This window comes from Lepidochelys kempii, chromosome 2 (assembly GCF_965140265.1).
Source record: "Lepidochelys kempii isolate rLepKem1 chromosome 2, rLepKem1.hap2, whole genome shotgun sequence".
In the NCBI taxonomy this organism is placed as follows: Eukaryota; Metazoa; Chordata; order Testudines; family Cheloniidae; genus Lepidochelys; species Lepidochelys kempii.
Genome location: NC_133257.1, coordinates 248951649 through 248969267, shown reverse-complemented (window position 1 = coordinate 248969267; position 17619 = coordinate 248951649). Strand labels below are relative to the sequence as shown.

Below are 17619 nucleotides of genomic sequence, written 5' to 3'. Positions count from 1 at the left end.
AGATAAGCACAGATAAATTTTCCTATTCTTCATGCTAAGGTATACAGATATGTTTCCAGGATGGGAAACAGGATTATTCTTTAAATTTGGACAAACAAAATGAGGCAGATTACATATAAATCACTGCTCGCTTTGCCTGGGCACAAAGGCCTTAAGAAGACTTCTGCCAAAACAAAGGAAATTACATTGGCTAAGATTGTATGAGGAATATGCAGTATGTGTTTAACTAAAGGCCATCTATCAAATCTCAGTACAGGACACATGAATATCCTGCTCTGAGATTATTAGTGCTTGTAAAAGCCCTGGACTCTGATGCTAAACTAAAGGAGGAATATTTCTTTAAGTGAATGAATATTATGACAGTTCTGAGGACTATCAGACAGAATTATATTGGGGAAGTTCTATGGCCTGTGTTATACAGATGATCACAATGGTCCCTTTTGGCCTTGTAATCTATGGAAGGGTTCAATCTGTGCTGTAAAGAATGAGGTTCCAACGTCATGCTGTATGACCTTGGGGTTTTGGAATAAAGTTGCTGCCCTGAAGAAGTTTTTAAACTCGTAATTCATAAAAAACTTCCTTTACTGAACATGCTGAGAACATCAGACTACAGAGACCTGAACTTTTTGTCTGGACACTCTTACACTGCCATAATAAGGCCTCCTGGAGGAAATGAAGGCTATGTTCACTGATTTAATGTGGTAGCTAAACTATGGACTTTGCAACATCCAGTAGAATAAATTCTACTTGTTTTCTCTTTTAGGGTTCATGAGAGTAATAAACCCACTACATCTAAGTATTCATCTTAAGCCTGTTTGTTCCTGGATGAAGGAATAGTCTTGCAATAGCAGACATCCTCCGTGAGATACAGACATCTGAAAATTCATTGCTAGGTTAATCAAGATTGAAAGCCAGAAAGACAAATAGTATCACTATGGCTCTCTCACTTCTACAAAAACACAAGAATGGCCATACTGGGTCAGACTAATGGTCCATCTAGCCCAGTATCCTGTCTTCGGAATTGGCCGATGCCAGATGCTTCAGAGGGAATTAACAGAACAGGCTATCACTTAGTGATCCATCCCCTATCATCCACTCCCAACTTCTAGCAATCAGAGACTAAGGCAATGATCCCCAAAATTTTTACCTCTCATCTACCCTTACCTTGTCTATGGCCCCAGAATCAGGACCAGGAGTGGGGGATGCGGACGGGGTAAGAGGGCTAAGGCTGGGGGCGGGGCTGGGAGTGGAGCCCCAGGCACGGTGCCGGCAGCCAGGGAATTGGGATGACTTGTCATTTTAGAAAAATTCAAGTTATTTTTGAATTGTGTATTCATAAAGCAAAAACTTACAGACTGCTTTAGGTAATGACTATATGCACAATTATATTAAGATATTACATTTGCTTAAAGAACTGAGAATGACCTAACAAATTCAGTTCTAAAAACCCCAATAACAATAATGCAGAACCAAATAAACAAATCATAAATTCTAAAATATTTTTATAATGGACGTGCATGCTCTTATATGATAATAAATAAAAAGGATTACCTGATCTGAAGATCCAAAATGATCTGTCTTTTATCTACGTTTTCAGTGTACACTTTTACACCATTGATCCGAAGTGGCTGAAACAATAACAACAAGGTGTCCATTTAAAGACGTTAAACTTTCTTCAAAAATTTGTCATGTTTTGAACCTTATCTTTCACAGAAGGATTAGTATTGATTAACATAAGTAAAGTTGCAGCAGGAATTGCTTACATATTTATTATCTACATTATTTCACCAAAGCATTATTAAAAAATGCAATTTAAAACATTTGTCAATTTAACACAGTGAAGTAGGAGGGGAAATTTACTGGCCACCTATGCAGCTTAATCAAAGTGCTGCCATGCTGTATCTCGACAAACCTTGTAAGACCATTCCTGGAAACAGCATCCAGGGCGTAGGTTTCAGGCTTTACCCACATATTTTATGCTAAGCCTTTGTTCCGCTTAAAAATCTCTTTCCTGCTTGACAGGGGACATCACTAATTCTCTCCCCACGCCCCCAAAAAAGAAACGTCCCATCACTTCCTTTATCAGGCTTGTTAAAACAGCAGCACTGAATGGAAGCTGACAGGAATCATATGCAATTTAGAATACTACAACTCATTCATATCAACCAGTGTGGGGAAACTGTCACATAGGAGCCTCAAGAATATTTTTTTTTGCCCACAGAGTCTGCAAAGTTTTCAGCTCTTGCTGACCTCAGAAGTGAAAGAGAGATTCAAACTTTAATACCCTTGTATAGCAGAGTACTGCAATTGGGCCGGTCTACACCAGGTCTGAGAACAATTAAGAAATTAGACACACACTCTGATGAGGTTAAGCATATTGTTCTGTTTAATGTTCTTTAATGACTGTTTTTATAGATTTTTATCTTGGCTGTTTGTAAGTGAGGAAGAATCCTTCCTTACAACTCACAGCAAACTATATCATTAGAACTAGTTCACTAACCAATGTTTCCATTTTAGATTTTTCTAAAATAACTAAAGTACATCATGAAAAGACTCATTTATGGAAGTTTAAACTTCAACTTTTTTAGTAAAAAGAAAAGGAGTACTTGTGGCACCTTAGAAACTAACCAATTTATTTGAGCATAAGCTTTCATGAGCTCAAATAAATTGGTTAGCCTCTAAGGTGCCACAAGTACTCCTTTTCTTTTTGCGAATACAGACTAACAGCTGCTACTCTGAAACTTTTTTAGTGGAAAGGTAGGATTCCAAGACATTGAAGCTTGGGCTAATTTGAATTGATTTTATAGTTCTATATTGTATTAAAAGGATATGCAAGAATTAATTATGTAAAAATACATGTTCTGTATCTTTCTTTCTGAAGGTCTCTTACAATTCTTGAATGATACGTATTCTTATTAGAGAAGACAAAGAGCCATCTTGCTATAGCCTCTCTCGGTACAAGTAAGAATGTCAATTTTGCCCATGTGCAACTCCTGTGAGTGTGCACACTGAGGGTATGTCTACACTACGAAATTAGGTCGAATTTATAGAAGTCGGTTTTGTAGAAAGCGTTTTCATACAGTCAATTGTGTGTCCTCACACAAAAGCTCTAAGTGCATATAGTCAGCAGAGTGTGTCCACAGTACCGAGGCAACTGTCTACTTCCGGAGTGTTGCACTGTGGGTAGCTATCCCACAGTTCCCGCAGTCTCCGCCGCCCATTTGAATTCTGGGTAGAAATCCCAGTGCCTGATGGGGCTAAAACATTGTCACGGGTGGTTCTGGGTACATACAGTCAGGCCCCCCCTTCTCTCCCTCCTTCCGTGAAAGCAAGGGCAGACAATCGTTTTGCACCTTTTTTCTTGAGTTACCTGTGTAGACGCCATACCATGGCAAGCATGGAGCCCGCGCAGCTAACCATCACCGTATGTCTCCTGGATGCTGGCAGACGCGGTACTGCATTGCTACACAGCAGCAGTTTATTGCCTTTTGGCAGCAGACAGTGCAGTATGACTGGTAGCCATCGTTGACGTAGTCCTGTGTACTCTTTTAACTAACTCGATGAGGTCAGGGGCGCCTGGGCAAACATGGGAGTGACTCAGCCAGGTCATTTCCCTTTTAAGTTTTGTCTCATGGCGATTGAGTCCTACCGGCAGTGCACTGTCTTTTAATCAGCAGCCAGCAGAAGATGATGACCAGCAGTCATACTGCACCATCTTCTGCCAAGCACCCAGGAGATGACGATGGCTAGCGGTCGTACTGCACAGTCTGCTGCCAGCAAGATGTATAAAGATAGATGAAGTGGCTCAAAACAAGAAATAGACTAGATTTGTTTTGTATTCATTTTCTCCTCCCTCCCTCCGTGAAACCAATGGCCGGCTAAACCCAGTTTTGAGTTCTATCCTTGAGGGGCCATTCAGTTTCTTGAAAAGCCACCCCCTTTATTGATTTTAATTCCCTGTAAGCCAACCCTGTAAGCCATGTTGTCAGTCGCCCCTCCCTCCGTCAGGGCAATGGCAGACAATTGTTCCAAGCCTTTTTTCTGTGCAGACACCATACCACAGCAAGCATGGGAGCCGCTCAGATCACTTTGACAATTAGGAGCACATTAAACACCACGTGCATTATCCAGCAGTATATGCAGCACCAGAACCCGCCAAAGCGAAACCGGGCGAGTAGGCGACGTCAGCGCGGTGACGAGAGTGATGAGGACATGGACACAGACTTCTCTCAAAGCACGGGCCCTGGCAATGTGGGCATCATGGTGCTAATGGGGCAGGTTCATGCGGTGGAACGCCAATTCTGGGCTCGGGAAACAAGCACAGACTGGTGGGACCGCATAGCATTGCAGGTCTGGGACGATTCCCAGTGGCTCCGAAACTTTTGCACGCGTAAGGGCACTTCCATGGAACTTTGACTTGCTTTCCCCTGCCCTGAGGCGCAATACCACCAAGATGAGAGCAGCCCTCACAGTTGAGAAGTGAGTGGCAATAGCCCTGTGGAAGCTTGCAATGCCAGACAGCTACTCGTCAGTCAGGAATCAATTTGGAGTGGGCAAATCTACTGTGGGGGTTGCTGTGATGCAAGTAGCCAACGCAATCAAAGATCTGCTGATATCAAGGGTAGTGACCCTGGGAAATGTGCAGGTCATAGTGGATGGCTTTGCTGCAATGGGATTCCCTAACTGTAGTGGGGCCACAGACAGAACCCATATCCCTATCTTGGCACCGGAGCATCAAGCCGGCAAGTACATAAACCGCAAGGGGTCCTTTTCAATAGTGCTGCAAGCACTGGTGGATCACAAGGCACGTTTCACCAACATCAACATGGGATGGCCGGGAAAGGTACATGACGCTCGCATCTTCAGGAACTCTGGTCTGTTTCAAAAGCTGCAGGAAGGGACTTTATTCCCAGACCAGAAAATAACTGTTGGGGATGTTGAAATGCCTATAGTTATCCTTGGGGACCCAGCCTACCCCTTAATGCCATGGCTCATGAAGCCGTACACAGGTAGCCTGGACAGTAGTCAGGAGCCGTTCAACTACAGTTGAACTACAGCTGTTCAACTACAAGTGCAGAATGGCGGTAGAATGTGCATCTGGACGTTTAAAAGTGCGCTGGTGCAGTTTACCGACTCGCTTAGACCTCAGCGAAACCAATATTCCCATTGTTATTATTGCTTGCTGTGCACTCCACAATATCTGTGAGAGTAAGGGGGAGATGTTTATGGTGGGGTGGGAGGTTGAGGCAAATCGCCTGGCTGCTGGTTACGCGCAGCCAGACACCAGGGCGGTTAGAAGAGCACAGGAGGGCATGGTGCGCATCAGAGAAGCTTTGAAAAACAGTTTCATGACTGGCCAGGCTACGGTGTGAAAGTTCTGTTTGTTTCTCCTTGATGAAACCCCACCCCCTTGGTTCACTCTACTTCCCTGTAAGCTAACCACCCTCACCTCCCCCCTTCGATCACCGCTTGCAGAGGCAATAAAGTCATTGTTGCTTCACATTCATACATTCTTTATTAATTCATCACACAAATAGGGGGATAACTACCAAGGTAGCCCAGGAGAAGTGGTGGTGGAGAGAAGCACCAGGAGGGGTGGTGGAGGAGGGAAGGACAAGGCCACACAGCACTTTAAAACTTATTGAAGGCCAGCCTTCTGTTGCTTGGGCAATCCTCTGGGGTGGAGTGGCTGGGTGGCCGGAGGCCCCCCACCGCGTTCTTGGGCATCTGGGTGAGGAGGCTATGGAACTTGGGGAGGAGGGTGGTTGGTTACACAGGGGCTGTAGTGGCGGTCTGTGCTCCTGCTGCCTTTCCTGCAGCTCAACCCATACACTGGAGCATATTAGTTTGATCCTCCAGCAGCCTCAGCATCGAGTCCTGCCTCCTCTCATCATGCTGCCGCCACCTTTCAGCTTCAGCCCTCTCTTCAGCCCGCCACCTCTCCTCCTGGTCTTTTTGTGCTTTCCTGCACTCTGACATTGTCTGCCTCCAGGCATTTGTCTGTGCTCTGCAGTGTGTGAGGACAGCATGAGGTCAGAAAACATTTCATCGCGAGTGCGTTTTTTTCACCTTCTGATCTTCACTAGCCTCTGGGAAGGAGAAGATCCTGTGATCCTTGAAACACATGCAGCTGGTGGAGAAATAAAAGGGACAGTGGTATTTAAAAAGACACATTTTATGGAACAATGGGTACACTCTTTCAGGGTAAACCTTGCTGTTAGCATTACATACATAGCACATGTGCTTTCGTTCCAAGGTCGCATTTTGCCTCCCCCCAGCGTGTGGCTAGCACCTCCCCACTCCCCGTGGCTAACAGCGAGGAACATTCCTGCTCAGCCACAGGCAAACAACCCAGCAGGAACGGGCACCTCTGAATGTCCCCTTAAGAAAAGCACCCTATTTAACCAGGTGACCATGAATGATATCACTCTCCTGAGGATAACACAGAGATAAAGAACGGATGTTGTTTGAACGCCAGCAAACATACACTGCCATGCTTTGTTCTACAATGATTCCCGAGTACGTGCTACTGGCCTGGAGTGGTAAAGTGTCCTACCATGGTGGATGGAATCATAGAATATCAGGGTTGGAAGGGACCCCAGAAGGTCATCTAGTCCAACCCCCTGCTCGAAGCTGGACCAATTCCCAGTTAAATCATCCCAGGCAGGGCTTTGTCAAGCCTGACCTTAAAAACCTCCAAGGAAGGCGATTCTACCACCTCCCTAGGTAACGCATTCCAGTGTTTCACCACCCTCTTAGTGAAAAAGTTTTTCCTAATATCCAATCTAAACCTCCCCCACTGCAACTTGAGACCATTACTCCTCGTTCTGTCATCTGCTACCATTGAGAACAGTCTAGAGCCATCTTCTTTGGAACCCCCTTTCAGGTAGTTGAAAGCAGCTATCAAATCCCCCCTCATTCTTCTCTTCTGCAGGCTAAACAATCCCAGTTCCCTCAGCCTCTCCTCATAAGTCATGTGTTCTAGACCCCTAATCATATTTGTTGCCCTTCGCTGGACTCTCTCCAATTTATCCACATCCTTCTTGTAGTGTGGGGCCCAAAACTGGACACAGTACTCCAGATGAGGCCTCACCAATGTCGAATAGAGGGGAACGATCACGTCCCTCGATCTGCTCGCTATGCCCCTACTTATACATCCCAAAATGCCATTGGCCTTCTTGGCAACAAGGGCACACTGCTGCCTCATATCCAGCTTCTCGTCCACTGTCACCCCTAGGTCCTTTTCCGCAGAACTGCTGCCTAGCCATTCGGTCCCTAGTCTGTAGCGGTGCATTGGATTCTTCCATCCTAAGTGCAGGACCCTGCACTTGTCCTTATTGAACCTCATCAGATTTCTTTTGGCCCAATCCTCCAATTTGTCTAGGTCCTTCTGTATCCTATCCCTCCCCTCCAGCGTATCTACCACTCCTCCCAGTTTAGTATCATCCGCAAATTTGCTGAGAGTGCAATCCACACCATCCTCCAGATCATTTATGAAGATATTGAACAAAACCGGCCCCAGGACCGACCCTTGGGGCACTCCACTTGATACCGGCTGCCAACTAGACATGGAGCCATTGATCACTACCCGTTGAGCCCGACAATCTAGCCAGCTTTCTACCCACCTTATAGTGCATTCATCCAGCCCATACTTCCTTAACTTGCTGACAAGAATACTGTGGGAGACCGTGTCAAAAGCTTTGCTAAAGTCAAGAAACAATACATCCATTGCTTTCCCTTCATCCACAGAACCAGTAATCTCATCATAAAAGGCGATTAGATAGGCATGACCTTCCCTTGGTGAATCCATGCTGGCTGTTCCTGATCACTTTCCTCTCATGCAAGTGCATCAGGAATAAGGCTGCCCTCCCCAGAAACCTTTAGCAAAGGCTTTGGGAGTACATCCAGGAGAGCCGCGAATGCCAGGGCAAATTAATCATTAAACATGCTTGCTTTTAAACCACGTATAGTATTTTAAGAAGGTACACTCACCTGAGGTCCCTTCTCCACCTGGCAGGTCCGGGAGGCAGGCTTGGGTGGGTTTGGGGGGTACTGGCTCCAGGTCCAGGGCGAGAAACAATTCCTGCCTGTTGGGAAAACCAGTTTCTCCACTTGCTTGCTGTGAGCTATCTACAACCTCATCATCATCTTCCTCATCCCCAAAACTTGCTTCCGTGTTGCCTCCACCTCCATTGAAGGAGTCAAACAGCACGGCTGGGGTAGTGGTGGCTGAACCCCCTAAAATGGCATGCAGCTCATCATAGAAGCGGCTTGTTTTGGGCTCTGACCCAGAGCGGCCGTTCGCCTCTCTGGTTTTCTGGTAGGCTTGCCTCAGCTTCTTAAGTTTCACGCGGCACTGCTTCAGGTCCTTGTTATGGCCTCTGTCCTTCATGCCCTGGGAGATTTTGACAAATGTTTTGGCATTTCGAAAACTGGAACGGAATTCTGATAGCACAGATTCCTCTCCCCATACAGCGATCAGATCCCGTACCTCCTGTTCGGTCCATGCTGGAGCTCTTTTGCAATTCTGGGACTCCACCATGGTCACCTCTGCTGATGAGCTCTGCATGGTCACCTCTGTTGATGAGCTCTGCATGGTCACCTGCAGCTTGCCTTGCTGGCCAAACAGGAAATTGAAATTCAAAAGTTCGCGGGCCTTTTCCTGTCTCCCTGGCCAGTGCATCTGAGTTGAGAGTGCTGTCCAGAGCGGTCAAAATGGAGCACTCTGGGATAGCTCACGGAGGCCAATGCCATCTAATTGTGTCCACAGTACCCCAAATTTGACCCAGCAAGGCCGATTTCAGCGCTAATCCCCTTGTCGGGAGTGGAGTAAGGAAATCGATTTTAAGAGCCCTTTAAGTCAAAAAAAAAGGGGCTTCGTCGTGTGGATGGGTGCAGGGTTAAATCGATTTAACGCTGCTAAATTCGACCTCAACTCCTAGTTTAGACCAAGGCTGAGGGCACATATGCACAACTTAGTTGTCTGAATTGGAATTTAGCCAGAATGTAAGGGTTAACCTCCAGGATTCTTAGATATTACAATATCAGTCTTATCTTTATTCCATTCCTTATCAGAGCCTCAGTTTTGTGTCCCAAATGAAAGACAGCATATTCAACATCACAGGGTTCTGCTCCTGACCTTGCACCACTCACAACACCATGCTCAGACACTGATTCAGTACTGACACAGATGGAAGAGTCCCACCTATTAATTAACATCACTTCCTGGGGTTTTCCTTTCCTGGATCTCTTCAATCGAAGAGCTGACCTTGTTCAGCTTATACTTTATTATTTACTATTTATATTAGAAATGCACCTTAAGATACCAAGTGAGATCAGGGTTCACTGTGTTGTACAAGCACACAGTAAGATTCTCTGCCTCAAACTTTACAATCTAAAAAGACAAGACAGATAAAAGTTGGAGGAAAGAAAGCATTATCATCCCCATTTTACAGATGGGGAATGAAGTCAGAGAGTCTGATCGACATCACCAGGGAGACTGTAGCAGCACTGGAAGTTGAACTCAGATCTCCTGAGTCCCAGTGGGCAGGCTGGGAGAAAAGGAGAAGCAAGCACTTTGAAATCCCCATTGGAAACCATTCTTCACATTCATGATAGCTTGGAAGAACAATGTAGGACGTTTTCACACACAAAAAGTATATTCAAGTTAATGTTTAAAGTCAAATTTACACAAGTTAAGAAGGAAGGTACTGTACATCTGGGGTCAGGCTTGGGTTATGAGGGATTACAAGTGTTGGTTACAAGGTTAATAAGATATATACATAGTACATAACAGGCATAGACTCAGATTGGGGAGCAGGAGTTTTTTAAAAACGACAGTGGATAAGTGATCTCGGGTACGCCACCCATAGAATGTATTTAGACTCCAAGTCAATATTGGTGTAGTGAATAAGTACATGGGTGGGGTGCGTCCCTTGGTTTGTCAGGGAAAGAAGGAAGTGGGTTATTTCTCTGACCGGTGTTCTCAATTACTTGACCTGGTACTGACGGTGTCCAGTGATGTGCTCCGTGATACTACATCCTCAACTGCTCTACACCTCCACTTGACACAGATGAGCATAAGCATATTGGTTGCTCTAAGCCATCTTTGTATTTCCCTAAAGGCTACTGGAGGTCATTCTAGCCTTTGTTGTAATTCAAAGCAGTCTCAGAGCAGCTCAATTTCATTTGGCTGGAACAATCCCTAAGGGCTCCACAGCTGGGGACTGCTAGAAGGCAGCATGCTCTGGCCATGCCATGCCTTCTCTGCAAGCCAGAGATTCACCCTTACCAGAGGAATACCCAGCTGACTGTTAAGGAAGCTGTACAGACCATTTGTGTCACTGACATAGTGCAAAGTGGCCAGAGCAGTGGCCAGGATCTGATCCTTTTAATTATCAGCATTGAAGTTCTAAGAAATAGAAATACAAACAAACCAAAACTATCAAAGAAGCAACAGAAGTCTTCTGAAAAGCTCCTGACAGACCAGCAGAGAGAGGAATTTTGGTGTGTTCCGCAACTTTGAGTTAAAGTGGCAATATGAATCAGGATCATATCCTTAAAGTTCAATGAATACATAAGCAAGACTTCATTCTCTCTAAATTAGACTGGAAGTATGCTGTCAAATATTTTCCCTACATTGTTACCTCTATATCTGAGCTTCTCCTATGACTTACACTGGAGGCTGAGACCAAATTCATTCACTCATTTAAACTCATTGAAGTCAATAGAGGAATTCGAGGCATGAATTTGACTTTCAAACACTGTCAGATTCATGAAAAGGGGAAGGGTAATATTTGTTCAAGATAAGGGGGAAGAAAATGGTAAGCATCAATTTTTGAATGCTCAAAAAGCTTGCTACACAAGTTCTCATATATGCTTTACAATCTTTTTATTTTTTGTTTTTGCTTCACCATAGCTTCATTATACTAGCAATCAGCCACCTAACCAACCACAAGGAGACATTAATAGCCACACCATACAAGACTGGAATGAAGATTCTGCTGTGTAAGGAAACAAGGGTGAGGGTAATTCCTTCTTCAAGAACGTAACTCACAGTAGTGTAGTACTGTAACACAACAGTAGCATTATACATACTCAACCAACGTACTAGTGCTCCCCACTGAAATCATAGGCCTCACACTAGTCTTTTTTTCCCAAAATTTGTTACCAGTGGGATCAGCAGTGATTTTTTTTAATTAACAAAGCAAAAAAGATTCCTCCACCTAAAGTATCATTTAAGTCTACTGAGTTAATTTAAAAAGGTATTAGTGAGAGGCTTACATTTAATTATGTTAATATCGGAATCCTTTAAGATTAAGGATTACTGTCTTTGCCATTCTCCCACAAGTGGGATAATCTTTCCACAACGGTGATCCTAGATCAAAAGGCAGCATTAAATTTGCCTCCCAAGTCTCACACATTTGCATTTTATTATTTAATATTTATATTATATTATAGTAGCACCTAGAGGCCCTTAACAGGACCTCATTGTGCTGGGTGTTGCACAAACACATTCAAAGACATTCCCTGCCCCCAAGAATTTACAATCAAATGTCACCAAAAGGCCTTACTTGTGTAACTTTAATGTATCATGTTAAAAAAGCAAGAGAGAGACACATTTAAAAACTCATAAGTTAAAAGAAACTGACCTGGTGACCTATATCAATCTTTGTGAAACTGAAGGTACTAAGGTGGTTGTTTGCTCCTCTCACAGCTGGTTCTATTGTTTCTCTGAAAAGTTTCTCAATAAACTGGCAAATAAAAGGCCACAAGTGTTTTACAGTCTGAGGAGAAAGAAATAAAGATTATACTGAACAGTTAAAAACATACACATTTGTATTGTTTCAACACGCATCAGTGGAGAAAGTCTTCAAGGCAAAAGATTTTTTAAAATACAGTACAACTCTTCTCTCTGCCGTTTGCCAAGAGAGCCCTCCCTTCTGCATTTCCTACCACATGGAAGAGCCTTCTTGGACTAGCGTCTTAATTCTCCATCTATTTTCATATCTTGTTTGAGAACTTTTTTGCCCATTACTATACATATTAATTTCTCTATTCTAATATTTACTATTACTAAAATATTGCTCTGGGATACAGTTTGAATGAAAGACCCTACACCTACTGAAGGTGCATTGTTCTGTGTTTTATTTTATTTTATACACATGGAACTTCAAAGTTCTGTTCATTTATAAAACAAATACAAAACCGGTTTATTTGTATATGGTACATTAGGACACGAGCCAAGACCAAGGTAAATTTATGCTTAGAATCTGCAGTTGACTGTCAATAAGTGTGACTGAAATTATTTTAATGCAGATTGAAATGGATCACTCTGTTCAAGAATGGCTGATCATGATTTAGTACCATTACAATGGCGTCACAATTATCAACTGAAGAAAGATTGGCCCTTTGTTTACCCAAACTGTATTTAGTGTGAGGGGTAAAGATCTGTACTCTGATCAACTGCCAAGACATCAAATATAAAAAGATAATAGATATTTTATCCTCGAATCCCACAGCTATCTGGAAGAACATCCTACCTTATTTAGCCATTCTGCCCTTTCTGTATCTGGAAAATGAACCTAAGGAGAAAGGTGGGGGGGAGAAAGCAATTATTACAACCACACTTAATTAATGAAAATACAATGTATATAAGAATCAATTAATTTAATATCGGGAACTGGTACAAAGAACCAATAATTATCAAGGACCTGAGATTCATAATAAGAATGTATAAACGTGGTTAAATAGTTGAAGTAAATGCCAATTAAAAAATTGTAAACCAGGTAAATATACACTCATGTATACTCCATAGTACAGGTGTGTAGAAGTATTGTTTTAGCACAGTGTAAATGATAGTGTGAGACCAATAAATACAACAGTCAAGTCCACAGCGAGATTAGTCAATACAACGTACCTCTAAGTTTTAAGGACACTGTACAAGGGTAACTTCTCTTTTGGGTATTTTGTGAGAGACACCAGAATACTATCTGATGATTTTGAAAAATGACTTGTCTGGTGGTTATTAAGACTTCAAAAAACTGAAGAGAAAAAGAATGAGGTATGCTCATCAGGAGCAAAAACAATCGTACACAAATCTCAGTTTCTACTTTTGAAAAAGAATTAAGCAACTATGGGTGTTAAATACATGCCAGTCATGCTCTGCATTGCTTCCATGAAACAAGGATGGACTGATTTTTTTTAATTTAAGTGATTTTACAGCTATTTCAAGACATTTAAATAAGATTTTTATTTATACATTGCTAGTTCTTTACTTTGTTCTCACTTTACAGTCTAAAATTGCCTCCACTCCCTGTTCTTCCCCCCAGGCCTCAGCGGTAGGGAGGCTTTGTCTGGCCAGTAGGGGAAAGAAAAGCCTTGGCCCCTTTAAGAATTCACGCACACACACACACACCCCACCATCCTCGTGATGGGCGCTCAGCCTACTTGTGACGTGGAAGAGTTTTGTGACTGATTGTTTGGCTTGAAGGGTGAAGCTGTCATGCACCAAAGGGGAGGATTTATAAACCCTTTCCCCTGCCCCCACTTCCAGGTTACAGATTCCCAGGAACATCAGGGTGACCAGTAAGAATCCCCAATGGGGAGTGACTGGAAGTCACCCCAAGAAGTAGCAGAGGCAGCCAGTGTAGCAGAGCACATGGGTAAGCAGTGGCTCTGAGGTTGGGACACTTACGCACACTCAGGCCCAAAGTTTTCCCCTCTTTGTTGGGATGACATGAGCCCTGACGGGTTCTCCCTCCTTATGAGGTCCTATGGAAGGGTGTCCTGGTAGGTACCAATGCAGGATTAAGTACTGTTTATTCTGCTATAAAGTGAAGTTCAGCACTGTGGGTTCAAATTCCATGAGGAAGTTTTTCAAAGCACCTCCTGAATTTTTAAAAAGTTTGTAAGAAGCTACTGGGAGCCAGAAGAGTGAAGAAACACATGATGTTGAGTGGGGATGCCAAACACACCACACATACTGCAATTAAGTGGTGGCAGAAGAGATTGCTCTGATTGCCTCTCTTTTAACTATTGTTATGTGAATGTACATGCGTGGTTTTGATACAAAAAATTATGTAGTTCTGACATTTTAAAAGTTACAAATATTGACCCCCGCATCAAAGTTTTGGGAATTCCTGTTCTCCAGAAAAAGCAATTCTTTTTTTAATGCCTCACTGAAATTTGTCCAGTATAATCATTACAGTTAGCAGATATGTACCCTGGAATTACAAGTATAGGTAGATTTTTCTGCCTTTTTGTATAAAGAGGTTTGTTCTTTAAGTAAATCTCTGAACCCCCACAAGGCTTGCACTAAAAGGCTATGTGTTCAAAATAGATTTCCTACTTAAAGAGTTTAAGTGCATGAAAATATTAATAATGAATATTTGTGTTCCTCTGTACTAGACTATAATATTTTATTAATGTAGGATTTAATAGATGGGCTAACTTAGAGGCAGACAGCTGGGAAATCAAAACTTAAATGTCTCTACAAAGTATCTAGTAGGAATATTCATTTTTGAATTTGCAACAAAACAAAATAGTACATGTGTATGTTTCATGTTTACACTGAATCAGAACTTATAATTAAACATAGAACTTTCATTCAATATTGGTCTTGTGAGGGTTCTCAAAACCTATGCTCCTTCAGAAGGGTTGAAAGGTATAAGAAAAAGAAAAAAGAAAGGAGGAAGATTTAGGAAGTGGGGGTTAAGTAACTGGTTTTTGCCTTCCTTCAAAGCACCTGCTACTGATCACTGCTGATGAAAGATATCAGATTACTATCGATGGATAAGATAATGTACTGTATGTTGCTATCATTTATACAGTTTGTAAAAAGCTGAACAATTCTCCTTTCGACATATCTGCACTCATATTCCAGGTGCTGGAACCTTGAACTAGCAGTGCTGTGGGTGCTGCCACACGCTCTTGCTTGAAGTGGTTTCCATCATATACAGGGTTTACAGTTCGGTTCAACTGCACCCCCACTATAAAAATTGTTCCAGAACCCCGCTTCCTTCCTTCATGCTTCTATTTGTTTGAGATATTATGTGCTGTAATCTCCTATTAAAAATGCTTCCTCAAAACAAAGTTATTCTGATGTCTATCAGTAATAAACCACTGTACCAACTGTTTTATTTAATATCTAGGATTGGGGCAGGGTGTGTGTGAATAACCACACTACTATGTAGTAAATCAATTTTCTGTGATTTGTGTTAATTGTACAGTTTGTCCATTGAGACAAGATGTGTAAAATATCCTGGACAAAATTCTGTATTTTTTTGGCTCACACATTACCTATTCAGATTCTGTAGCATCTAAGCTATATATAAAGTTTTAAAAGTTTCTAGATCTCAAGGTTGCAGCCCTCACCTCTCAAATTGATGCAATGCTATCTTCCTGAGTCTGCAGACCCACTGACACAATGGCTCCAAGAATTCTCCCATTCCCTATTAGTTTCACTGATGTGGTACCTCTAAAACCGGATGTTGACATTTTAAATGGCAGTATTAGCTACTTAAGTACTGGTCATTTGAGCGGATGGAATAAGGATGAGGGTTTTCATAGAACAGGGATTTGGAGCTTCTGCAAGTAAGGGAGAACAAAAACAATGGGGAGTGGAAGGTAGAAGACTAGAAGTAGAAAAAAGAAAGATAGGGAAGGAAGAGGAACAATTGGCAAATAAAAGTGTTCCTAAAGATGAGCATAATTTTCCCAGTGAGTGCTGCTTGATATGACAGTAAGGCAGTAACCAAATAAATAGGCTAATCTAGATATTACATACATTTCATATTCCACCGTTGATCTTTGTGGAAGCATCCCATTGACATCCATTATGGATTGAGAGGTGTATGCAATCCTAAATATATACCTTGTCCACAAACCATAATGCAAAATGGAATTTGGCCTGCTCCACATATATGTTTGACATCCAGAATTTGGAGCATAAGCTCCTTAATGCATGGACCACGCCACCTCTGTGTTTTGAACAATGCTAAGCACACAGCTGACATTCAACTAAATTTGAATTTGATATTGCATGTAGCATTTCCATCTCCTTTCCTTCCAGGCTCTCTTCACATGCCTCTCCCACACCCACTTCCCTCCTGTGCATGTTGCTTCTGAATTATGCAGGATAGCTTTAGATAGGTGGGAAAGATAAATAGGAGGGGGGAAAAGCCAAACAGACAAAAGATTAAACTAGTTTATAAATTCTCTTAAATTAAACTAAAATGTGTCTATTAAGCCTTGCTTAACAGAGTACAAATGTGTGTTCTGGCTCAGATTAATACTTACTTGCCTTATATTCACATTCCATACACCTTTGTATATGCCTTATAAAAAAGGGTCTCATTGTTTTTAATACTTGTACTAACCGTATACAATGTATGGAACTATATAATCCTTTAGATGTCCCTTTACTAATCATAAGAAGACACTAAAAGTTAAGCATAAAAAAGTATGTAATTTAATTCCATACCTGCACCCTTCAAGATCCTGATCTCTCTTTATTATTCTACCCTTAAGTCCTCAGAACATAAAAAATATACTTTTGTTCAAGCAGAGTGACATATGGCATACATATGGCGCACCTTCTGAATCAACGTTTTTTGCATTTTCCCCTATCCCCAGAGTATGAAGTCTATTAACTCTGAAGGGGTCCCAGCCCAAGCTGGCCAAGAGTTGACGTTTTGGTTGCATTTTAGATGCTCTGCAACTCTGTGTTGGAAGGTCTACAAACTAGACCCCATCACACTTTGACCACATCTACACTACAAACTTTGGTCAATGCAAGTTACATTGGCATAAAGCTACCATAGTTACTATATCACTTCTGCAGGTACATACCTGGCTCCTTGCACAAGCATTGCAAGTACTCACCAGGAGTGCTTACGCTGATGCACAGTGCAATGCACCATGGATACATAACCCAGTGTGCAACTCACCATCATCAGGAACACTGTCTTTGGGGAAATTTTAGCAAAGCATGGTAGGGCAAAATGAGTCAGGCAAGGGAGACTGGGAGCAAGGGGTCAAGTTTCCATCATGCAACTTCCTCCATCCCATAATGCCACCCATAATGTCCCATAATTTTTGCACCTTTTAAAAAAATCCCACACAGCACTTCTTGCTGTCTGCCATCTCTGACAGAAGATCTCAATAGTTACAGCTGCCTGTTGTGTCTTGCATAATACTTGTGAGGAAAAGAGGGAAAGTTTCCTCAAGTGTCAATGCGGAGTGGCTATTGGCTGACTTCCAACAATCAGACACAAGGGCTATTAGAAGAGCTCAATGTGGAGCTATGCCGCTGAGGGAGGCCTTGAAAGAGTGTAGATACATGCACAGCCAGGTCAACGCAAGGCAACTTACTTTGACCTAACGTTGTAGTGTAACCCAGGCTTTTATTTTTAGTTACTTTGGGGCTAAATGGCCCTGAAGCACCACTGTTCATAAATTGGTAAATAAAGACTTTGTTTGCTTGAGGCCCCCTTAAACATGAATCAGGTGGGCAGAGCTAATTTTTCCTTGATAAAAACTGCAGTGCTGTGCCCAATAAGAAGGCTTGCCCATTTTCAGTGATTATTTTCACACAGTGCCCCTTATACTGGCTATACA

The 17619-nt window shown here is 42.4% G+C and overlaps 2 protein-coding genes across 5 annotated transcripts in view; both read right to left on the bottom strand.

Annotated features, from left to right (window-relative positions):
- The window catches only part of ESYT2 (extended synaptotagmin 2), a 130286-nt gene that overhangs the window by 78744 nt on the left and 33923 nt on the right, over nt 1-17619 (bottom strand). For all 4 annotated transcript variants that reach the window (XM_073334532.1, XM_073334533.1, XM_073334534.1 and 1 more), the window contains 3 exons: nt 12543-12584; nt 11652-11786; nt 1552-1628 (listed from right to left, as the gene is read on the bottom strand). In XM_073334532.1, the coding sequence (XP_073190633.1) occupies nt 1552-1628; nt 11652-11786; nt 12543-12584 (254 nt within the window). The remainder of the gene's footprint in view (nt 1-1551; nt 1629-11651; nt 11787-12542; nt 12585-17619) is intronic.
- Nucleotides 5503-11628, bottom strand: LOC140907778 (uncharacterized). The gene is made up of 3 exons (XM_073334539.1): nt 8492-11628; nt 7993-8395; nt 5503-6130 (listed from the first exon to the last, which is right to left on the bottom strand). Exons 1-3 carry the CDS (start codon nt 8681-8683, stop codon nt 6066-6068), a joined length of 660 nt encoding a protein of 219 aa, XP_073190640.1. The 5' UTR covers nt 8684-11628; the 3' UTR covers nt 5503-6065.